General features: G+C 38.5%; 1 protein-coding gene across 3 annotated transcripts in view; it reads right to left on the bottom strand.

Moving 5' to 3' along the window:
* Positions 1–345: 345 nt before the first annotated feature.
* Positions 346–26077, bottom strand: part of Mrgn1 (Mahogunin ring finger 1) — a 47602-nt gene continuing 21870 nt past the window's right edge. For 2 of the 3 annotated variants that reach the window (XM_070103540.1, XM_070103542.1), the window contains exons 7-13: positions 25649–25760; positions 15864–15950; positions 13181–13356; positions 11660–11780; positions 7228–7422; positions 6223–6534; positions 346–3543 (exon numbers count right to left, since the gene is read on the bottom strand). In XM_070103540.1, the coding sequence (XP_069959641.1) occupies positions 3313–3543; positions 6223–6534; positions 7228–7422; positions 11660–11780; positions 13181–13356; positions 15864–15950; positions 25649–25760 (1234 nt within the window). In that variant the 3' untranslated portion in view covers positions 346–3312. The remainder of the gene's footprint in view (positions 3544–6222; positions 6535–7227; positions 7423–11659; positions 11781–13180; positions 13357–15863; positions 15951–25648; positions 25761–26077) is intronic. The other variant, XM_070103541.1, reaches the window with a different exon arrangement.

The following is a 26077-nucleotide window of genomic DNA, read 5'->3' as shown; positions in this document are numbered from 1 at the left end:
ACTGAAGTTCTAAAGTCAAACACAAAAAAAAATCAGTAAGACTTGAAACAAAATAATAGAGCTGCCACACTCAATTGAGACTTGTTGCTTGGTTGTGACAACCTTATATATTGCACTAAACCTGTAAGGGTCATCCAGCACTTGCAAAATAGGATATTCTATTTGGGTAATTAGGTCTGATCCAAGGGAATGTAGGCTAGTTCCAATTCTTTAGATTAAGATACCTTTACCAACATCGCTTGAAAAAAAAAAAAAAAATGGCAGCATTAAGATTTATTTTAGTGTTCTAGCATTACTGAATGACCCTCATGGATTTAAAGTTCAATGGGTAAATAATTTAAAAGATGTTTTTGAAAAAAATATATATTATCAGACACTAAACAATATCTATATTTATGGTGAAGAGCTGAAGCTATAACAGTACCTCAGGGATTAAAAGTAGCCTGATTTGATCTAAGGGAAACATGGTCCCAGTTCCCTGGATCATGAGCCCATCATCAAGGGTATAAACATGGTCAAACTAGCTGAATATAACTTGTAGTAATTCTTCCATGGATTAAAAGAACGTACACACTAAACCTCAATTTAATGGACTTTAAAAATACAAGGCCAAATAATTCTGGTGGTTACAAAATTACTCATTATTATGATCACTGCAAAATTGTTACGTATCCACTAATTTTCCCTACTTGTTAGTTAAATCAAGGGTTCACTTATACAGGGAATAGACTGTCTTACATTAGTTATAATGACAGGCTTATATATTCATTGGGAAGTGCTAAACCCACAGGGGTATTTGGAAGTAATCAGGTTAGATCCAAGAAAGGAAAAGGTTCAATTTCCTTGAATCAAGAGCCTCTGAAGGAAATCACCAGAATTATATAATGTACTGCATTATGATTATATTCTTCATACACACAATTGAGTGCCTTTAGCTCAATATTTCTTTTAATATTCAAAAAAGAACATCTTGGCAACCTTAAAAATTAGCAGTTTCAGACAATAAAAAAATGTCATAATACTGTGAATATCAGAACTGAAGTCTCAAAAGTGTATCAACCAAGAGCTATAGTCAGAGAAACACTCACTATACAGTGGTGCTAAGTGCATGGAGGCTGTCTACTAAATAAACATCAGTGTATAAAGGAAAATGGAGTTTAGTATACACCCATAACCTTTTTTACCAAATGCAATTCCACTTTCTGTTAAGACATTCCAAATGCATTAGCTACAGTACATATATTTATTGAAATTTTGTCTTTTTTCATATACAGTATGTATATAAAAATTGTTTTACAGCATTATACAATGTAGTGCATAATTTGTTCTATTTTTATACATGCAGATTTTCTGCGTGAGGGTTTTGCAATTCTGATTATGCCTAGTGCTGCACTCACCTATAGGTATTTACAGCTGAACAAGGGCAACCTCAGGGTACTGGAACGTAGCAGTGACAAAAGTGGAGTAGCTGGATGCGGAAGAAATAATAAAGCTAACCAAGATCTTGTCATGAATACTGAAAGGGGGACTAAGTAAAATGCTCTCAAAGATCTTATAATATCACATTATGAAGGGAGTCAGGAGAACCGGCAGGCCAGACTTGAGTCCTGGAGATGGGACGTATAGTGTCTGCATTCTGAAGGAAGGGTGTTAATGTTGTAGTTTTATAACTAGTTTAAGTGTGCCTCTGGCAAGACAGTGATGGAGTGAATGATGATGAAAGTTTTTCTTTTTCGGGGCCACCCTGCCTTGGTGGGAGAAGGCCGATGTGTTAATATATAAAAATATTCTTTTCTAAAAAAACTGTATTGCATACACAGAATTTTGCTGATTTAAAGCCAATCTGCAAATAGCTGTTTTACATAGCTTTGCTCTCCAGATGTTCATTGTTCTTTAAAAAGTTAAAATTTACTTCAATGTTTAGGGTTAAAGTTATTTAAGGCATTTTTTTTTATTAATATCTCGGGCATTTCTTCCTCAGTTTCAAAAACATCCTTAACCACTCGAGTGTCCAGATCCCCGATCTGAAAATTGTCCAGTGTCAAAAAATTTTTCTTACGAAATGGTAGAGAATCTTTTTCAGAAGGGAATAAAACCGTATGAAATTTGACGTAAAACTTGACGAAATTTTGCTGTGTCAGCGATTTTGCCAACTTTGAGTCCTATTTTAAGCCAATTACATTGTTCCAATTGATCAATTTTATAGCTATATCGCTAGCATATTTTCCATTGTATCGAATGAGCACAAGGAACTTTTTCTACTACCCCATGAAGTGATTGGTAATTTGACCAATTTCAAAATAGGGTCCAGAATAAATAATGCAAGTATTCCTGGCATTAAAATAACATTTCCTCTATTCATTAGTTATGTTCCCAGGCTTTAAACATAAATTCCATTTTGATTTTTTATTCACACACAAAAAAACAAAGATTTACTGTTAAGCACTATAGCAGTAACCGTATAAATAATATCAGCACATTCGCGAACACACATTAGACTGAACAAGTGACATGATTTGTTTACTCTTGAATATTGGCAAAAATCGAATATTTCCACTAATTCGAGCTCAATTTCAAGCTACTTCCAGTTTTGAAACTAATCAAAATTATCTCTATTTCTGTAATATATCCTCCAATCTATCAAATTATACCAAGAAATTGAGAATATAACCATAAAAGCCATCCAAAAATACACTACAAGGTCACTATTTTAAACCAAAAACACAGTTGCAGTTTTTCCTATTATGCACTGCGTGAGTCAGGATTATTTTTATATGGTGCACACTTACTGCATCAACCCATTCCTTCATATCTAAGCCCAAATTTACAGCTCCTAGCTTATCTGAGTGAACTGAGCTTATGACACAAGTCACAGACTTTTTTGGGTTAACCTAGTTCTCTACACGCTTCTATGTAACTGTATTTGTGTATGCCTGAATAAACTTACTTACTTACGGCACAGACAGACTTCAAACTTGTAGTACTACGGCACGGACACTTAAGGGATAAAATATCCTTTGTATTTTACTTTTCATATATTTTTTACAAATTTCAGAAGGTATGGTTCTGCCTTCTGTTTATACTATACTGAACAAAGCAAGTATAAGACAATAAATATTGAAGAATAACCATCTTATATAAAAAAAATTAAATTAATTTTTAACCTGAAAATTTATTTCACACCTCTAAATGTTTATGTAGCATTTAAAATGCAAAATTAAATGTAACACCAGGTGTTACATTGTTATATATTTGGATTAATGTCTACTCTTAAAATTCAGATTGTTATACACAAAATGAGTTATAAAAGATTTACACGACACTAGCCGGCGAACTATCCATCGGGTGAGAGAGAAGAGCACGTGTTGACGAGGCAGAGCTCACCGACGCATCTGAAGACCTACTAACAGCTGAGGCATTGCTTAATGGTGTGCCAGGAAGAGAAACGGAATCACTCTGATGATTGACATTGGACGCTCCTCCACCTGGGGAAGCGGGAACCGATACATCTGATGAAGTACCGTTTCTCCCAGTCCATGGGGTCTGTAAAAGGAAATAACATTAATTTTATCAAAGAAACTGCATTATGCAGTATCATATAAACTTATTACATTAATCTAGTATGCTAAAACACCCTGGCATCAATGGGACCTGTAGTGTGCCGGATTACAGAGTGGTTAGGTTAGAATACACTTAATTAACCTATCAATAGACTCTTTCTGCTACATCTTCCTCGTTTTCATCACCGCTTGCTGCTGTGGATTTACAACCATCAGCACAATTTCCAAGTCAGTATAATGATGAAATTTGAAATTATGCTAGCCGAAATTAGTAGGGCCCTGCTTTACGGAATTCCGCTAATATGGACATTTCAAATTATGACCAAAACTCTCTATACAGCTCCCTCACCTGACTTTCTAATATGGTCACCGTGGGCCACCTGGTTTGTTTACATTCTCCGTGAACAAAACTCTCCATTATGTCTGGAAACTTTCCAAAATTTCAAGTGTTTTAAAGTTGTATTTCATATTTTATACATACTGTGCTAATTATACTTATGTGTACCTGTACCTAAGTAAACTTACACACTGTGCTGGCATGCAGGTATACATTAAAATCACTAAGAGTGTCTTATTAGTCTTGAAGACACCATATTAATAATGATAATAATCACTCTGAGGTGCATTAAATGCCATATATTATGTTAATATAGACATTTTGATTAATTTGTCTCTGATTTTTTTTCAAAATTATATAATAAATGCACTTTGTAACATATAAACATGATAAATACACCCCACAGTAGAAAATATTAACAAATACGAGATGTCAGTGAATAGGGACGTCCCTATTCACTGACATAAATACGAGATGTTTTTCCAGTCGTCTTGTTGGAGTGTCGGAAAGAAAAACATTTTTCTCTAGTTCAACACCAAAGAAAATGTGTACAAAACAGTATTACTAAGGGTAACTAGAAAATTATTCTTTTTGTATGCCTTCACTCAAAGCGTTATTCCTTCTAAAAATGGTGTGTTACATGAGAATGAGTGTGTTGCTCTTTGTTTATTCTACTGTACCAACGTGGAAACAACTTGTACACAATGTAAGGGGTTTGTATTATGGTATAAGATTCACAGACATGGAAATGAAAGTGTATCAACCATAACTAGATGTGTTCATCTGTTTACATACTCTGTGGCTCTGTTCTCTCTCATTTACTTGTTCATTCTCTTATTTATTCGTTTTTATATCATTTATTCACCTCTCACATTAAGACTACAAATACTTTTAAGGTAAGTAATGAGTGTACTGTATATGCATTTTGTCGCTCTAGGGCACTTTAAATTTTTTTTTTTTTTTTATCATCACACTGGCCGATTCCCACCAAGGCAGGGTGGCCCGAAAAAGAAAAACTTTCACCATCATTCACTCCATCACTGTCTTGCCAGAAGGGTGCTTTACACTACAGTTTTTAAACTGCAACATTAACACCCCTCCTTCAGAGTGCAGGCAGTAGTAGGTTGGTAGACAGCAACCACCCAGGGAAGTACTACCGTCCTGCCAGATGACTGTGAAACAGAAACCTGTAACTGTTTTGCATGATGGTAGGATTGCTGGTTTCTTTTTCTGTCTCAAACACGCTAGATAACAGGGATATCTTGCTACTCCTACTTACACTTTGGTCACACTTCACAGACACGCACATGCATATATATATACATACATCTAGGTTTTTCTCCTTTTTCTAAATAGCTCTTGTTCTTCTTTATTTCTTCTATTGTCCATGGGGAAGTGGAAAAGAATCTTTCCTCTGTAAGCCATGCGTGTCGTATGAGGCGACTAAAATGCCGGGAGCAATGGGCTAGTAACCCCTTCTCCTGTAGACATTTACTAAAAAAGAGAAGAAGAAAAACTTTATAAAACTGGTACTTTAAATGTTGTAGTATATTGCGTGTGGGTGGGGTGGCCAGGAGGGCTACCATACCTACCACACGTGGCTTCTTATAATAAATACTACTCACCTCTCACCCGACATTAAGACTACAAATATTTTAATTTAAGTAATGAGTGTACTGTGTGTGTATTTTACTTTTTATTATTTTTCAATGCCTAGTTCTATTGTTAACTTAATATATGTTAGTGTAAACCTGTTATCTTGAATTTATAAATGGATAAAATGGCGATCTGCTTTCTGGCGGTAGCCTGGAACCTAACCTGCCATATGGGTGAGGCCCTACTGTAATTGCAATATTATGATTATTCATAGACAAGCACTGAACCCCACCACCCTTCTGGGTAAAACAGAAAGGTGGTAGGGTAATCTGGTTTGATCTGTAGAAAGAGAGGGTAGCTTATCTCTTAGATCAAGAGCACTTTACCAGCATCACAGCACCCCTTTCCCTCTGAAAGTAATCACAACACATAGGTTATTCAGCTACACTTATATACTGTAAATTTATGCACTTTTAATACACTGGCTCTCTCCCACCAAGGTAGGGCGACCTGAAAAGGAAACACTTTCATCATCATTCACTCCATCTTAACTGTAGTGTGTGCATGCCAAAGGCATGCATACACTACAGTTCAGATGCCCCTCCAAACTGCAAATATCCCCACCCATCCTTCAGAGTGCAGGCACTGTACGAGGAGTAAAATGCGATATGGAGAGCTAAGATGTATAAACATATCTGTAACATCTTGCAAAGCAAGCATGCATATTACCTTCCTTGGTGTCACAACTGGAGAATGGGAAACCACCTGTGGCAGGTCATTCTCATCACTCTCTGTGGTAGTTGAGTCTGGCAACACCACAATGGATTGCTCCCTTTGGTCATCACTTTTCTTTTCCAGTGTTTGCTCCCCCTCATCTCCATCGTCATCATCGACCTCTGCCTCGGCCTGTGGAACCCTTATTTCATGGCAGCTCTCGGGCTCTCGCGGGCTTTGGTGCCTCAGTCTGTCACACTCCATCCCAGCATCAGCTTCAGATTGGTCCTCATCCAAGAGGCTCCTTGTTTCTGCTGGGTCAACAGGCTGCAGGACAAAAGTATAGTTTACTAAACACCTCCGAACATAATTTGCCTACTGAAATACGTATTAAACTAATAGGAAATGTGAGAATAAATAACCCTATATTATGTATCATTACAATATTGGTATGCAATATCTATACAGGGTAGTAAAGTATGCATATTCCTTTGGTTTTTGCTGCATGGAGACACATGATTATTTTGGCAATTAATGAGAAACTGAAATGGTCGTCAGTGTTCCCTCTGGCAAAAAGACACAAAACAGGAAATATGGAGGCTGTGAATAAGGATACTTGACTCTACAAATAATTAATATATTCAAATCAAAAGTTAAGTTCCGAGTGACAGACTCTAAAGCAGAGTTATGGAAGCATACAAAGTCACTCACCATGAAGTGCACTTGTTTACACCACTTCATCAGTGGTGCTTCAACCCCTTCCCTCTTCATTTATAAGAAATGATAACGCTGTAAGCAAACCTTGTATAATTTTAAAGAACAAATACTAGAACAACAAGTGCTGAAACTTGGTAATATTGAATAAGAATAATAGCAGTGAATAACCTCTTAAGTGACTTGTTAAAGACAAAAGCACCCAATATTTGAAATATAAGTGGAAAAAAAATTGTACACACAAAGAAACAATCATTATACCAAATTTCGATTACTAAGATAATTGAAGGCAAGAGAATATCTAACCTCAATACTCCGTTGTGCCCCTAGTTCATTGACAACCTTAACACTATCCTTTGAGCCATAATGCTGCTGCTTCTCACGAGACTGCTTCCGACTTGTTTTCTTTTTGACTGGTGCTGCTGCAACAGCCACAACATTATCACTCTTGGCATTTGCCTGCTCCTCCGACTCTTGAGCAAGCAGCACTGACATGCGCATCTATGAAGAAAAATTATAAAAGTTATATACAGTATGGATATTTGCTACTGTGCTAGAGAAAAAATATAAGATAAGCAGCAGCACTGTGCTAGGTTTATCAAACTGACCATTTCAATAAATAGGGAGAACAGGCAAGACCCGCTTTACAGTGCTTTGTTTACGGCGCTTCGCTAATGCATCAGTTTTCAAGCATTCCCATTCTTCATTTATTCAGACTTCATACAATAAATATATTCAACACTCACTATAAGCTATGGATGAAAATATTTTTAAGTATATGTGTAATTGTATATGCAATTTTTAGGCCTAGCTCTAGTGCTCACTTAACATATGATAGTGAAAATGTGTTATTAGGTTTTTACATAAATTTGAAAGTGAAAAAGGCAACATTTCACTTTACAGCAGTAGCCTTGAACCTAACCTGATGTATCAGCGGGGCCCTATAGTAGCCCAGAACCCAACCTGCTGTATCAGTGGGGCCCTATAGTAGCCCAGAACCGAACCTGCTGTATCAGTGGGGCCCTATAGTAGCCCAGAACCCAACCTGCTGTATCAGTGGGGCCCTATAGTAGCCCAGAACCCAACCTGCTGTATCAGTGGGGCCCTACAGTAGCCCAGAACCCAACCTGCTGTATCAGTGGGGCCCTACAGTAGCCCAGAACCCAACCTGCTGTATCAGTGGGGCCCTACAGTAGCCCAGAACCCAACCTGCTGTATCAGTGGGGCCCTACAGTAGCCCAGAACCCAACCTGCTGTATCAGTGGGGCCCTACAGTAGCCCAGAACCCAACCTGCTGTATCAGTGGGGCCCTACAGTAGCCCAGAACCCAACCTGCTGTATCACCAAGGCACTACAGTGGCTGGAACCTAAACTCGTGTATCATTATTATTATTATAATCAAGGGAGAAGCGCTAAACCCAGAGGATTATACAGCGCCTGGGGGGGGGGATGTGGAAGGCATTCAGGCTTAATTCGGGGAACTGGAGCACAGATCCAATTCCCTAAATCAAGAGCCCCTCACCAACATCAAGGAACCTTCCTTGAGGGGAACTCGTGTATCAGCAGGGCCCTACAGTAGCCAGGAACCTGCTGTATCAGCAAGCCCTACAGTAGCCCGGAACCTGCTGTATCAGCGAGCCCTACAGTAGCCTGGAACCTAACCTGCTGTATCAGCGAGGCCCTACAGTAGCTCAGAACCTAACCCGCTGTATCAGTGAGACCCTACAGTAGCCCAGGACCTAAACTCCTGGGCCCTACAATAGCCAGGAATCTAACCCGCTGTAGCAGCAGGGCTTACAGTAGCCTGGAACCTAACCTGTTCTATCACCAGGGCCCTACAGAAGCCCAGAACCTAACCTGCTGTATCAGCAAGGCCCTACAGCAGCCCTGAGCCTAACGTGCTGTATCAGCAGGGCCCTACAGTAGCTCGGAGCCTAACCTGATGAATCTGCAGGGTGCTACAGTAGCCTGGAAGTTAACCTGCTGTATCAGCTAGGCCCTACAGAACCCTGGAACCTAACCTGCAGTATTTGCAGGGCCCTACAGTAGCCCAGGGCTTAACCTGCTGTATCAGCAGGGCCCTACAATAGCCCAGAACATAAGAACATATGAAAGAAGGAACACTGCAGCAGGCCTACTGACCCATGTGAAGTAGGTCCATGTCACTCTCTGGCTTAGCCCAATGACCCACCTAGTCAGGTCACTTCCACCTAAGGAAGGAGCATGGTATTAGACCTAGTAGCACAAGCTAGTCAGGTCCAACTCACACACACTGGTGTATTTCTTTCTTTCTTTCAACACACCTGCCGTATCCCACCGAGGCGGGGTGGCCCAAAAGGAAAAACGAAAGTTTCTCCTTTCACATTTAGTAATATATACAAGAGAAGAGGTTACTAGCCCCTTGCTCCCAGCATTTTAGTCGCCTCTTACAACACGCATGGCTTACAGAGGCAGAATTCTGTTCCACTTCCCCATGGAGATAACAGGAAATAAAGAAGAACAAGAATTAGTAAGAAAATAGAAGAAAACCCAGAGGGGTGTGTATATATATATGTTTGTACATGTATGTGCAGTGTGACCTAAGTGTAAGTAGAAGTAGCAAGATGTACCTGAAACCTTGCATGTTTATGAGACAGAAAAATGGACACCAGCAATCCTACCATCATGTAAAACAATTACAGGCTTTTGTTTTACACTCACTTGGCAGGTAGTACCTCCCTGGGCAGTTGCCGTCTACCAACCTACTACCTAGAACTGGTGTATTTATCTAACCTATTTTTAAAACTACACAACGTTTTAGCGTCTATAACTGCACTCGGGAGTTTGTTCCACTTATCCACAACTCTATTACCAAACCAGTGCTTTCCTATATCTTTCCTGAATCTGAATTTTTCCAACTTGAAACCATTTCTGCGAGTCCTGTCTTGGCTGGAAATTTCAGCACACTATTTACATCCCCCTTTATTTATTCCTGTTTTTCATTTATACACCCCACTGTATCAGCAGGACACTACAGTAGCCCAGAACCTAACCTGTTGTATCAAGGGGTCCCTACATTAGCCCAGAGCCTAGCCTGCTGTATCAGCAGGGCCCCTACAGTAACCCAGAATCTAACCTCCTATATCAGCGGGGCCCTACAGTAGCCAAGAATCTAACCTCCTATATCAACAGGGCCCTACTGTAGCACAGAACCTAACCTGCTGTATCAGCAGCACCCTACATTAGCCTGAAGCCTAACCTGCTGTATCAGCGGGGCCCCTACAGCAGCCCAGAACCTAACCAGCTGTATCAGCGGGGCCCTATAGTAGCCTGCAACCTAACCTGCTGTATCATGGCCCTACAGTAGCCCGCAACCTAACCTGCTGTATCATCATGGCTCTACAGTAGCCCAGAACCTAACCTGCTGTATCAGTGGGGCCCTACAGTACTGGTAACATGGATTTATTACAAAACTCACAAGAGGATTAAAATTAACTTGCAATGATGTTTTTTGGTTAAAATATTCATATATGACTCATCATGAATATAATTAGTGCACACTTTTATGTGATTCTGTCAGTCAGCCAGAGGAAGGGTACTTTGGTGTATGAAGGTGACCATTCCTTGACTATGCCATGGCAGAAACAAGACTGTTCTCTCTAACTGTTATTATTTTTTTAACCCACCGGCCATCTCCCACCAAGGCAGGGTGACCCCAAAAAACAACAAAAAAAAAAACTCTCACCATATCATTGTCTTTGCAGAGGCATGCAGATATGGCAGTTCAAATGTCACTCCAAACCGCATGTATCTCAAACCCCTCCCTCAAAGTGTAGGTATTGTACTTCCCACCTCCAGGACTCAAGTCTGGCTAACCAGTTTCCCTAAATCCCTTCACAAAATATTACCCTGCTCACACTCCAACAACTTGTCATGTCCCAAAAACCATTCATTTTTATTCACTCCTATCTATTAGGACATGCTCACACATGCCAAAAATCTTTAGATCATACTGCATCTGGGTTAGGTTAGGTAAGGTTTGTCAGGAAGCACTTTTCCTGACCCGCGTCAGGACGTGGGTCTTAGATGATGACCCGCCGTTAGAGCTTTTGGTCATCTAACTGGAGGCCTTCCACTGTCTTACTGGCCCACCCCTTTAAAAATTATGGTCATAATTATAACCATTTAGTTAAAGCATCCAGGGAATAGGAGGTAATTAGTTCTGATTAAAAGAAGGGAAGGGTAGATGCAATTCCTTGATGATCATGATAATCTTTAAGATGATTATTATCATGATGATCAATCTGATCAATCAGGCTACTACTGATGGTGACCAGCAGGCCTACAAATCCATTACTACCTGAATGAACTGGCACTACTTTGACCGCTCTGATGTTCAATGTGGAGATTAACACAGTACATAAGATCTGCTGTATTATATAAATTCTTTTTAAAAACCACAAGTTCTAATAACACTACAAGGTCCTCAGGTGGCTCCTGGTCAACCAAGTTGTATTACAGACAATGGACTGCATAAGACTAGCACCAACAGCCTGGTTGATCAGTCTATTCATTGTGAAGCCTAGTCTAGGCTCAGGACACAGGGGAACTGACCCCAGAAACCATTAGTATACACTAAGGTATATAATCCCTACTGCTCTACATTCTTAACAAGGAATTCTATATAACATAACAGTCCACTACATGATAAGAATACAGTGTAATGGTACACTACAAAGTTTCCTGATCTAATCCTCACCTCAGTTACAACATTGGAGAGATTATTTGAGTCACATGAGCTAGGTGGACGGTCAGTCTGCGTGGTTGAATCTTCCACCGTGCCAGTCCCAGCTCGAACATTTATACTCTCAATGAAACACCTGCAACATAAAAAAATGTGCCATAATTACAACTCTATTACTAAATGTAAAAAGAAGAAGGGAATGATGATGAAAGTGTTTCCTCTTCTTCGGGTCACCCCGCCTCGGTGGGAACTGGCCTGCATGATAATAAAAATAATAAAAAAAAAGAAGAGCTGTATAAGGTTTTCTTCTTTTTCAAGTCATCCTGAATGGGTGAGAGATGACCTGTATGTTGGAGAAACAATTACAACTTGATAAAGTAGCTAGAAAAACCAAAGAAACAGGCTGCTCCTGTTTATTATCACAAAATTTAGGATTCACTATATGCTAATATAGTTAATTTTCAAGATGTAAATGAGTTGTCCTTGGTTTCTCAACTTACAAATATTGCAATAATACAGAAGGTACCCAAGTTACAAATTAGATATAGTATTCCTAGTTTTTTATTTACGAGTTATATTTATAAGTGAGGTTCCTAAGTTGCGAGTTGTGTATCTGGTTTTCAACGTGCAACTAAGCTGTTTGTATAAAAAACAATAGTACATGGCTGTCTTCAAGAGGGAGCTGGAGAGATACTTCAAGTCAGTGCCGGATCAGCAAGGCTGTGGTTCGTATGTTGGACTACGTGCGGCCAGCAGTAACAGCCTGGTTGATTAGGCCCTGATCCACCGGGAGGCCTGGTCATGGACCAGGCCACTGGGGTGTTGATCCCTGGTATACCCTCTAGGTAGACATAAGGAGAATTGTTTTACATGCTCATACTGTAATATGATCAATCTTAACCCTTTCATTAGCTGTGCTGTAGTATTACGGATTTAAAGTCACTGTCTGTGACGTACTATGCCAAGAGTTCAGCTCACTCAGATAAGCTGCAAGCAGTAAATTTGCGCCTAGATATGAGAGAATGGGTCTATGTGGTAAGTGTGCACTATATAAAAAATCCTGCAGCACACAGTACATAAAGAGAAAAAACTGCAACCGTTTCTTTGTATTTTCTTATGGTTTTAAGTTCATATTCTCGGTTTCTTGGTCTCATTTTATAGAATGGAAGATGTATTACAGAAATAGAGATGATTCTGATTGGTTCCAGGACAGAAAATAGCTTGAAATTGAGTTCAAAGTAGCAGACAAGTTCAATTTTTGCCAATATTCAAGAGTGAACATGTATCATAAAAGGTGGCTAAAATGCAGGGAGCAAGGGGCTAGTAACCCCTTCTCCTATATAAATTACTAAATATAATAAAATCATGGTAAACAGGTGATATCACAAAAAAAGAGAAGAAAAATTTTATAGTTTTATTATTTTTTTGGGTCACCCTGCCTTGGTGGGAGACAGCCAGAATGTTGAAAAAAAAAATTCCTTTGTGTATTAAGTTGTTTAAACAGACAAATCAGCCAGGTTGTTACATTTACATTACCTGGATGTTTCATTACGAATGTGAGGCTCAGATGGGGCATCAGCGGCATTCTGGGGCAGCTGGACGTACATCTCGTGGGCTGGAGGGGCAGTGGGCTGCTGAGGTGTAACAGATGGACCATTGAGAGCCTCGATGAGTGAAACTGCCTCATAACCCGCTGGTACATTATCCCCACCCTAAGATATTTAACAAAATGGAATAAACAATCTGGGATAAATTTCTGTAAATTAAATCATTCAACGTCTTTTGTAAAAATAAAAATAACACCCCACTACTGTTCTTTCAAATAACAGTAAAATTATTATTATCACATACAATGATTCACAATCTGTAGTTAGTATGTAATTATTAAAGATTACAACCATAATTTATCTCAAAGACAATTTTGCTGTACACAACAGAGTGGAAGTCTCCTCCACAAGGTTACAAACACTGAGAATTGTATATTTCTCAATGTATGTATTTATGTATGTTGAAAGTTTACTTTAATCATTATTTTTGGGATTAAAGGATTTTTGCCTAGTAATGGAAAGGTTACATGCAACCTTAATAAGACACATGTAGCAGATGGTCTTCAATCCTAATCAATTATGTATTTACAGATTTATACTTTGTACATTCCATCCCCAACACCCCACTCACCCATACATACCTACATACATTCACTCAAACTTTCTATATTTTCCTTGGCTCTGTTCTTTACCTCTCATTAAGCCCACAGCATACTGTACTCCAGAAAACCAGTTTCCATTCTCTATCTACCGAAAGTAATATTCATACTGCTTCCTTTATTTTCTTTAGCACAATTTCTTTATTCAGGCAGCAATTAACTGGCTGAACAATTGATCTCACAAGGAAAGTCTGGCCTCTGTGACAATGTTTTACATAATTTAGAACTTTTCTCTTTAATGCCTTTGCATATACACCTACCATCCGACTTACAATCGAGTTCGGTTCCGAGAAACCGGTCGTAAGTCGAAATGGTCGTAAGTCGAACTTTACTACTGAATATCAACAAAACATTTTTGTAATGACTTTATTTTATTGTTTTATTTTGGTATTTCATGTTTTACTTTACTTTTTATGTTGTTAGTACTGTATTTTATACTGTAAGGTTTAGGATAAACACTGTGTACAACACAAATAGTTGTTTATTTCCCAGAAATTTGGCATAAAAAACACGGTCGTAAGTTGAGTGGTCGTAAGTTGAGCAGGTCATGAGTCGGATGGTAGGTGTATATATGTACGTGAACTTAGATTAAGTTGTAATAAATAACTGCCAATGGATAAACAGAAGGATGGATGAGGGGCTCAAAACTGTGGTCCATAATTTGACAGTCCATTGCTCTAACATCTGGGCTACTGAGCTTCTAACAAGATGATCTCAGTAGTAGTACCTTGGTACATGCTCCAAACACACCTACTGGCAACCTCTACACAGCCTGAGAGATTTAACAATAGATCTATTCTCACTTAGCCCAGATGGCAGAGCGATGGGACCACTTTATTTGCAAATGATGAAGTTGGTTTGCTTATTACATACCAGTAATGTGTAAATTATAATTTATAATAGTTACTAATCATTCTAAAGCAATCTGGGAACCAGTTTTCTGATGTGGGTAGGGGAAGTACATTTTACTGGTCCCACAGCACTGAAACCACAACTTACCAGTAACTCAAAGCCTAACCGTGTTCCTGACCTTGAGCATATAATGCACCTTATATGCCGAAAAATACAGTACACTATTTGTATATTTACAGGTGCTTAATTATCACTATAAAGTCTACAGACTGAAGCTTTGTCACCGATACAAGCTTGCTCTGCACTTGTGTATTTTCCTCATTACTGCTGATAGTATGCCTATGTAACTGCTGGACTGAATCTACAGCTAAAACACTAGTTTCACTCCATATCTGAATGGGCCAAACTTAATCTTATAACCAACTCTTGCTACACCTTCAGAAATATTAAAAAAATATATTCCATATTGAAAATAAAGAAATTAACAGTTATGAAGCAAAAAATTTTAAGTGAATAATTACGGGTAATTTTGAAAGGCTTGCTGTATAAAAAGTTGAGTCCTAACTAGAGGCAACACTGTACTGAATAGATCATCAATTATCCATCATATATCTTTGATGAGTTACGAGAGCTTTTCTACTCCCAGAGCCCAGCCTTAGGCCAGGTTCTACCAGGCTTGCCTGGTGCTTGCCTGGTCAACCAAGCAAGCGAAAGTGAACTGGATTTTTAAAAATACTAGATAATTTTATCATTTCTTAATGTCCCTGCTGTTTGCAATATTCAGTTATCAAATGACTTGGTCAAGTGCTCTGTGTGAAAAATACCATTGCATAATGTTAAATATAGAATAAGGGATTGTTGGATAATCAGTGATCTATTGTATATATATATTAGTTCAATTCTACTCCTTCCAAAACAGTAAGGACAATATTTGTGTAGTTTAGAAGCATGCAAGGAATGCTGTGTAAGCAAATCATTCATGTTGACAAGAAATAACCCTTCAAGGGAGTGCCTTGATGCTGGTCAAGGGCTTTTAATCCACAGAACTGGAGCTAACCTCCCCTTCTGAGGATAATCCTCCCCATCCCAGGCATGGTATGACTACTAGTGCTTCCCCATAAATACAACAAGATAACAAACATGCCATTAATAAAGCCATACCAAAGCATTAGAGGTATGCACACCCTCCTCGTCTCCCTCAGACGCAGCATGGAGGATGGAAATTGCCACAAAGGAAGACCTCTCAGCCTAAAGACACAGCCAACAGATAAGGCAGATGTGTTAAGAGCACATTAAACTTGCAATAACAGAAGTGTATACCTACCATAACTAACTCCTATCAAAGAATAATTTTTGTCACATCAAATGTTTACCAACTACAAGGGTGACCCAAAAAAATAAACTATACACAATTAAACACTATCTGTAATTTTATTAGTAATGGCACTTCAATAATACTGTAGTCTAATAAACGGAAAGACTACAGTGAAATGTTTTTTATCAGGAAATAGTAATTTTAAGGCATTCATATGTTTATATATTAACAATTTTAAATTTTCATACTCCATAATGCTCCTACCATAATAAATATGGATAACCTATTCAAAATGGTACAATTGCAAATGCTTTTAAAAAGTCTATGGTAGACAAGATCAAGCCATGACTTGTGAGCTGATTACAGCTCTTATACCCATTCAATGCGGCTAATGAGATAATCACACCACTGTTTTAAAGACATACGTAGTCATCTGGCAACTTTTTTTAGCATTCCTCTGAAAGATATCTTAAGTAACAAAGGTTTGGTCACCCCTGGTCTATACATACAAGAGCCCCTACAACTATGAATATTCTGTCTTGAACAAGGAACCCCCATGACTATGAATATTCTATCTCAAAACAACCTATCTTGTATTTTTTTTTTAACACACTAGCCATATCCCACCAAGGCAGGGTGACCTAAAAAGAAAAATGAATTTTTCTTTTAAAATTTAGTAATTTATGCAGGAGAAGGGGTTACTAGCCCCTTGCTCCCAGCATTTTAACCCCCCTATGACATGCATGGCTTACGGAGGAAGAATTCTGTTCCACTTCCCCATGGAGATAAGAGGAAATAAAGAAGAACAAGAATTATTAAAAAATAGAAGAAAACCCAGATGGGTGTGCGTGTGTATACGTATATATATGCATGTATATTCATGCGTAGTGTGACTTGGTGACAGTGTAACCTATGTGCAAGTAGAAGTAGCAAGATATACCTGTTATCCTGCATGTTTATGAGACAGAAAAAAAAGACAACAGCAATCCTACCATCATGTAAAACAATTACAGGTTTCTGTTTCACACTCACTTGGCAGGATGGTAGTACCTCCCTGGGTGGTTGCTGTTTATCAACCTACTACCTAGGATCTTGTAAATTATTTTTTTTTTTTTTTTTATTATCACACCGGCCGATTCCCACCAAGGCAGGGTGGCCCGAAAAAGAAAAACTTTCACCATCATTCACTCCATCACTGTCTTGCCAGAAGGGTGCTTTACACTACAGTTTTTAAACTGCAACATTAACACCCCTCCTTCAGAGTGCAGGCACTGTACTTCCCATCTCCAGGACTCAAGTCCGGCCTGCCGGTTTCCCTGAATCCCTTCATAAATGTTACTTTGCTCACACTCCAACAGCACGTCAAGTATTAAAAACCATTTGTCTCCATTCACTCCTATCAAACACGCTCACGCATGCCTGCTGGAAGTCCAAGCCCCTCGCACACAAAACCTCCTTTACCCCCTCCCTCCAACCCTTCCTAGGCCGACCCCTACCCCGCCTTCCTTCCACTACAGACTGATACACTCTTGAAGTCATTCTGTTTCGCTCCATTCTCTCTACATGTCCGAACCACCTCAACAACCCTTCCTCAGCCCTCTGGACAACAGTTTTGGTAATCCCGCACCTCCTCCTAACTTCCAAACTACGAATTCTCTGCATTATATTCACACCACACATTGCCCTCAGACATGACATCTCCACTGCCTCCAGCCTTCTCCTCGCTGCAACATTCATCACCCACGCTTCACACCCATATAAGAGCGTTGGTAAAACTATACTCTCATACATTCCCCTCTTTGCCTCCAAGGACAAAGTTCTTTGTCTCCACAGACTCCTAAGTGCACCACTCACTCTTTTTCCCTCATCAATTCTATGATTCACCTCATCTTTCATAGACCCATCCGCTGACACGTCCACTCCCAAATATCTGAATACGTTCACCTCCTCCATACTCTCTCCCTCCAATCTGATATTCAATCTTTCATCACCTAATCTTTTTGTTATCCTCATAACCTTACTCTTTCCTGTATTCACCTTTAATTTTCTTCTTTTGCACACCCTACCAAATTCATCCACCAATCTCTGCAACTTCTCTTCAGAATCTCCCAAGAGCACAGTGTCATCAGCAAAGAGCAGCTGTGACAACTCCCACTTTGTGTGTGATTCTTTATCTTTTAACTCCACGCCTCTTGCCAAGACCCTCGCATTTACTTCTCTTACAACCCCATCTATAAATATATTAAACAACCACGGTGACATCACACATCCTTGTCTAAGGCCTACTTTTACTGGGAAAAAATTTCCCTCTTTCCTACATACTCTAACTTGAGCCTCACTATCCTCGTAAAAACTCTTCACTGCTTTCAGTAACCTACCTCCTACACCATACACTTGCAACATCTGCCACATTGCCCTCCTATCCACCCTGTCATACGCCTTTTCCAAATCCATAAATGCCACAAAGACCTCTTTAGCCTTATCTAAATACTGTTCACTTATATGTTTCACTGTAAACACCTGGTCCACACACCCCCTACCTTTCCTAAAGCCTCCTTGTTCATCTGCTATCCTATTCTCCGTCTTACTCTTAATTCTTTCAATTATAACTCTACCATACACTTTACCAGGTACACTCAACAGACTTATCCCCCTATAATTTTTGCACTCTCTTTTATCCCCTTTGCCTTTATACAAAGGAACTATGCATGCTCTCTGCCAATCCCTAGGTACCTTACCCTCTTCCATACATTTATTAAATAATTGCACCAACCACTCCAAAACTATATCCCCACCTGCTTTTAACATTTCTATCTTTATCCCATCAATCCCGGCTGCCTTACCCCCTTTCATTTTACCTACTGCCTCACGAACTTCCCCCACACTCACAACTGGCTCTTCCTCACTCCTACAAGATGTTATTCCTCCTTGCCCTATACACGAAATCACAGCTTCCCTATCTTCATCAACATTTAACAATTCCTCAAAATATTCCTTCCATCTTCCCAATACCTCTAACTCTCCATTTAATAACTCTCCTCTCCTATTTTTAACTGACAAATCCATTTGTTCTCTAGGCTTTCTTAACTTGTTAATCTCACTCCAAAACTTTTTCTTATTTTCAACAAAATTTGTTGATAACATCTCACCCACTCTCTCATTTGCTCTCTTTTTACATTGCTTCACCACTCTCTTAACTTCTCTCTTTTTCTCCATATACTCTTCCCTCCTTGCATCACTTCTACTTTGTAAAAACTTCTCATATGCTAACTTTTTCTCCCTTACTACTCTCTTTACATCATCATTCCACCAATCGCTCCTCTTCCCTCCTGCACCCACTTTCCTGTAACCACAAACTTCTGCTGAACACTCTAACACTACATTTTTAAACCTACCCCATACCTCTTCGACCCCATTGCCTATGCTCTCATTAGCCCATCTATCCTCCAATAGCTGTTTATATCTTACCCTAACTGCCTCCTCTTTTAGTTTATAAACCTTCACCTCTCTCTTCCCTGATGCTTCTATTCTCCTTGTATCCCATCTACCTTTTACTCTCAGTGTAGCTACAACTAGAAAGTGATCTGATATATCTGTGGCCCCTCTATAAACATGTACATCCTGAAGTCTACTCAACAGTCTTTTATCTACCAATACATAATCCAACAAACTACTGTCATTTCGCCCTACATCATATCGTGTATACTTATTTATCCTCTTTTTCTTAAAATATGTATTACCTATAACTAAACCCCTTTCTATACAAAGTTCAATCAAAGGGCTCCCATTATCATTTACACCTGGCACCCCAAACTTACCTACCACACCCTCTCTAAAAGTTTCTCCTACTTTAGCATTCAAGTCCCCTACCACAATTACTCTCTCACTTGGTTCAAAGGCTCCTATACATTCACTTAACATCTCCCAAAATCTCTCTCTCTCCTCTGCATTCCTCTCTTCTCCAGGTGCATACACGCTTATTATGACCCACTTCTCGCATCCAACCTTTACTTTAATCCACATAATTCTTGAATTTACACATTCATATTCTCTTTTCTCCTTCCATAACTGATCATTTAACATTACTGCTACCCCTTCCTTTGCTCTAACTCTCTCAGATACTCCAGATTTAATCCCATTTATTTCCCCCCACTGAAACTCTCCTACCCCCTTCAGCTTTGTTTCGCTTAGGGCCAGGACATCCAACTTCTTTTCATTCATAACATCAGCAATCATCTGTTTCTTGTCATCCGCACTACATCCACGCACATTTAAGCAACCCAGTTTTATAAAGTTTTTCTTCTTCTCTTTTTTAGTAATTGTATACAGGAGAAGGGGTTACTAGCCCATTGCTCCCGGCATTTTAGTCGCCTCATACGACACGCATGGCTTACGGAGGAAAGATTCTTTTCCACTTCCCCATGGACAATAGAAGAAATAAAAAAGAACAAGAGCTATTTAGAAAAAGGAGAAAAACCTAGATGTATGTATATATATATATGCATGTGCGTGTCTGTGAAGTGTGACCAAAGTGTAAGTAGGAGTAGCAAGATATCCCTGTTATCTTAGCGTGTTTATGTAAATTATAATTGTTAATTTGTTTTAATTCTGCTCCCATCTAAGTATAAAATCCACCACCATTATACTTGCTCATGGTATGTATAATATGAGCATCGCAAAAGAAACAAAGTGAAACCAAGGTACAGTAGGACCCCACTTTATGGCGTTTCGCCTTACAGCATTCCGCTAATGCGGACATTTCAAATTATGACCAAAACTCTCTATGTGGCTCCCCCCCCCCCATTGTCGTCCCTTGTGCAAGTAAATTTCATACATTCAAGTTCATCAGAGTAGTAGATGGCAGTGCCTCCTCCTAGTTGGCCAGGCCTGCAGTTATGTATGGCTGTGTAACCAGGTACGGTAAATGTCTCTCAAATCTTGTTTGAGCCAGGTTTCAGTAAGAATAATGAAAGTTACAGAAGCATTTAGAGACTTCAGTAATGCAAGGAGGTCATCACAGTGTTTACTCAATGATCTAATATTATAATTGAAAACTGTAATGGTCTTGCTGGCACTTAGTAGAGTTCTAGCCTGACTAGCCGTGTAGTAATGGCAATTACTGTTAGGATTATTTGTGCAGTTTAGTAAGAGGTTGATATCAGGATCAATATTTGCCTTCATAAGAGGTATGTAGAGAAATAAACTGCTGCAATTATCAAAAAATAAAAAACATTTACTGTTAACCCTTAAACTGTCCAAACGTATATCTACGTTTTTTCAACATTTGAAAGTATGTAAAAAAAACGTATATCTATTTTTTACATTTGAAAACGTGTAAAAAAAACTTTGATCTACTTTTTTTTTTTGTTATACAGTGTACCCCCGCTTTACGATCACCTCCCAATGCGACCAATTATGTAAGTGTATTTATGTAAGTGCGTTTGTACGTGTATGTTTGGGGGTCTGAAACGGACTAATCTAATTCACAATATTCCTTATGGGAACAAATTCGTTCAGTACTGGCACCTGAACATACTTCTGGAATGAAATAATATCGTAAACCGGGGGTCCACTGTATTTGAAAATACATAAAAAAAACGTAGATCTACTTTTGGAGCACTACACATGTGAACGTAAATCTGTTTGGGCAGTTTAAGGGTTAACCCCTAACAAATATGAATATATGGATGAAGGTATTTTAAAACTGAAAATAAAGGAGCTACTGAACATAAAAAATAAAACAAAGAAAACACTTTAGCACCTGATTTAGCACCTTAATTAGCACCTTATGTGGCTAAATAAATGAGAATCAATTACTGTTAATCACTAACAAAAATGAAAATTTGGATTAAGATTAATATTAAAGCTAAAAATGTACGAGGCACTGGGTATACAGTGCAAAGATTCAATCAAAAAGTTAACTCTTTGGCACGTGATTTAGCACCTTTTCTTTAGCACCTAATGCTGCTAAGTAACATACACTTTTAAGGATATAGTAAAACATACACTTGTAATAATTTAAGTAATCACTTAAGACAATAGAGTCAGACAAATAAAAGGAATGGGGTATATTGCACTATACTAATGCACTGTACAAGGTTGATCATGTGTTGAGATGCAGGTTAACAAGATTCAGTCAGACCAGTGAAGTAAGGAAATATACTAGTTCTTGTTCATTGTTATTTCAAACCTATGGCCCGAATCTGATACTTTTACCATGATTATGCCATCACACGTGAAACACTGTTTAATTGCCATATTGTTATCACGCTTAAATTTTCGAAGTCTGTATAGTAGGTTCTGTCACTTTCTAGTTAGGCACTCATTAACATACACATTACTCTTTTTCTTGACGAAGAAACTTATTAGGTCCTTTTCTACATCAATGGAATTGAATCTTAACATAACACTTTACTTTTGACCCAGCCTGCCTAGCAGCTGGGCCTCCTTGATATGGCTGGTTTCAATGCTGATATGTATCTCATCTCACCTCTCACCCTACATTAAGACTACAAATATTTTGAGGCAAGTAATGAGTGTACTGTTTGTGTATTTTACTTTTTATTGTTTTTTAATGCCTAGTTCTATTGCTATGGAGGAGCCACATGTCTATGGTGCATCCAACAAAATAAGCAGACTCTTGGATGTCACTACCGCCCGGCTCCGGCTGGGTTACAAGTATCTTTGGCAGGTTAAATCACCACCACCAGATGTAGACCAAACGAAATGTAAACTTTGCCAGATGGATTATTGTCACACCCTGCGTCATTATGTACTGGAGTGCGATAAAATTAATGAATTTAGAAACAACTCACTCAGAAGTGTTCAAGAAATGGCTAAGTATTTTATCCACAGTGGTATATTACAGACCATTCTGGAGAAATACCCTGACTTTGCTAGCTGTAAATAAAGCATTACCACATGTGTGCATGTGTGTGTGTGTGTGTGTGTGTGTGTGTGTGTGTGTGTGTGTGTGTGTGTGTGTGTGTGTGAGTATGAGTGTGTGTGTGTATGAGTGTGAGTGTGTGTATGAGTGTGTGTGAGTATGAGTGTGTGTGCGTGTGTGTATGAGTTTGTGTGTGTGTGTGTGTGTTTATGTGTGTGTGTGTATGAATTTGTATGTGTGTGTGTGTGTGTGTGTGTGTGTGTGAGAGAGAGAGAGACTCAGCAATCAACATTTGCACCAATAACTCACTACAGTTGTGACCGGGTGTGGAAGTGTGAATTGCTCATTACTCTAAAATTTGTTCATGATTGCAGCCATGTATAAACGTAAGTAACCATTCTTACAGTATTCATTACCTTTGTAACTTGTGAGTTCATTACCTTTGTAACTTGTGAGTTCATTACCTTGTACCTAGTTCAGCCATCAAAACTTTGGAGCCCGGTCCCTGGACCCATTGTGTACCTCTGTAATCTGTAAATACCTTTGTAACTTGTAATGATTGTGACTAGACCTACCTGGAGTTCATTACCTTTGTAAATTGTGAGTTCATTACCTTTGTAAATTGTGAATTCATTGCCTCTGTAACTTGCTCAGCTATCAAAACTTTGAGGCCCAGTCCCTGGACCCATTATGTACCTCTGTAATCTTTTGACTACCGCCCACAGGATGGGTATGGGGTGCATAATAAACATATTAAACTAACTAACTTAATATATATTAGTGTAAACTTGTTATCTCGCATTTATATGCATTTAGTAGTGGAAAAAATGGCGTTCTGTTTTCCGGCGATGTCCGCTTTCTAATGGTAGCCTGCAACCTAACCTGCCCTATAACTGGGGCCCTACTGTATAATGAAGGACTAGGCACAAGGGGATGTTGGTTTTAACAAAAATTCATTGCATCAAAATGCCCTATGCAGAGGATTTTCATCATTGCATCGAGTATTTGTTTGGTTAAATATTTTGTCCATTGTATCCGAAATCTGTTACATAAGGGTCCCTTTTATTGAGGTTTTACTGTAGCTGTGTTTCCCTGTCATATTCCATCACACAGGATGAGTCACATAGTATTGAAATGTGTCAGTCTGAAATGGGAGACTTCAGTAAGACAATGAAGATTTCTTTAAGTATTAACCCTTTCAGGGTCCACAGGTCCTCTCAGAAACTGTTCTCAGGGTCCCCCAAATTTCAAAAAAAAAAAAAAAAAAAAAAAAATTCTTATGAAAAGATAGAGAATCTTTTCCTGATCATAATGACACCAATAGTATGAAATTTGATGGAAAACTTACGGAATTATGCTCTCGTGAAGTTAGCAGTCTCGACGATGTTTATGCATCGGCAATTTTGCCCACTTTGAGCCCTATTTTCAGCCAATTCCAATGTACTAGTCGACAAAAATCATAACTATTTTGCTAGAACTCCATTTTTTCTATCGAATGAGTACAAGAAACCACCAATTTACCGATTTCAACTATCCAATACAGTGGTCAGAATTTAGCAATTTTGCCAATTTCACACAAATTTCAAAAGATGCCAATTTCCAAATAGGGTCCAGAATAAACAAGAAAGACATTCCTGGCACTAAAATATCATTTCCTCTGTTCATTAGTCACGTCCCCAGGCCCCTCTTACATTTTGTTTTGCTTTCCATTTTGAACTTTTATTCTCACAAAAAAATAAGATTTACTGTTATGCAGACTACTGCATTAGTGTAGAAATTGTATAAACAATATCGACACACTTGTGAAAGAATATTAGACTCACCAGTTAACGTGTATCGGACGCTTAGCATGATTTGTTTACTTTTGAACTTTGGTAAAAATCGAAAATTTTTGCTACTTTGAGCTCAATTTCAAGGTACTTTTCATTGTAAAACCAGTCAAAATCATCTCAATTTCTGTAATATGTCTTCCATTCTATAAAATGAGACCAGGAAAACTAGAATACAACAATAAATACCATACGAAAATATAGTGCAAAATCTATGCTTTAATCCAAAAACACGGTCAAAGTTTTTTTTTTATCTCATTATGCACTGTGTGCTGCAGGATTTTTTTTATACTGCGTACACTGACCACATAGACCCATTCTTTCATATGTAGGCCTACCAGCTTTCTCTCACTAGATTTGAAGGCACTAGAATTTATGCGTACTAGTACGTCATGGACACTGGTGCATAAGCCGTACTAGTACATCCAATTCATCAGTTATGACAGCTTATGTAATGGAAATTTTGTAAATAACAATTGCTTTACATAACAGCATTTGTCTTATTATTTCAAGTTGAGTAACTACTGAGATAGTTCAGCATGTAAAAATTTACCCCTCAAAAGTAGTAATTTCTTGTTGAGGGGCTCTTGATCTAAGGAACTGGAGCTACCAAACCTTCTTTCTGATCAAAATAGATTACTTCCCATAAGCCAGGCACTGTATGATCCCTACAGATTCAGTGGTTTTTTAATAATTATAAAAATAGTGCAAAAATATAAATTTCCTAACTGATCACTCATGGTATTCAATACTCTACCTTAACATTCAAAACACCTGTGAAAGAATTCAGTACTCGGGTCATTTTAACAACAAAGCATGCAACTAAGTAGGCATAACTAGCAATAAACAAAATTTTAAAGCATGTCACAGTAGGCAGAAATAGCTAAAAACCTCAGCCTGGAGGCGAGAGACATACCTCAGAGCTTGGCTGTGGATTGTTGCATGCTGCAGAGCTCTTCTGCAAGGCTTTTATCTGGAGGAGAGCTCTGAAGGGTGCACGGCAAATAGGACAGTTGTTGGCTTGGTACCTGAAAATAATAATACAAGCACCGAATGAATGATGGTGAAGGTATTCTTTTTTTTTTTTTGTCACCCTACTAAGTAGAAGAAAACTAGCTCATAACTACCATCTCCAAATTATTAATGGCTAAATACGGAAAATTATATCCTAACTGTATATTTGCTTGAAGTTAATCAAATACATCAAGCTTCAAAATACTTGACATTTTTAACGAACCTCACACAAATTTATTTGGATTTTTTTCACATTTAGTCATTTATAATGTTAAGTACAAAATGTCAAAACACAATGTATTATAAATACAAAAGAGCACTAAACTCATAT

Source organism: Cherax quadricarinatus, chromosome 86 (assembly GCF_038502225.1).
Source record: "Cherax quadricarinatus isolate ZL_2023a chromosome 86, ASM3850222v1, whole genome shotgun sequence".
Classification (NCBI taxonomy): Eukaryota; Metazoa; Arthropoda; class Malacostraca; order Decapoda; family Parastacidae; genus Cherax; species Cherax quadricarinatus.
This window is presented reverse-complemented; position numbering and strand designations above follow the sequence as displayed.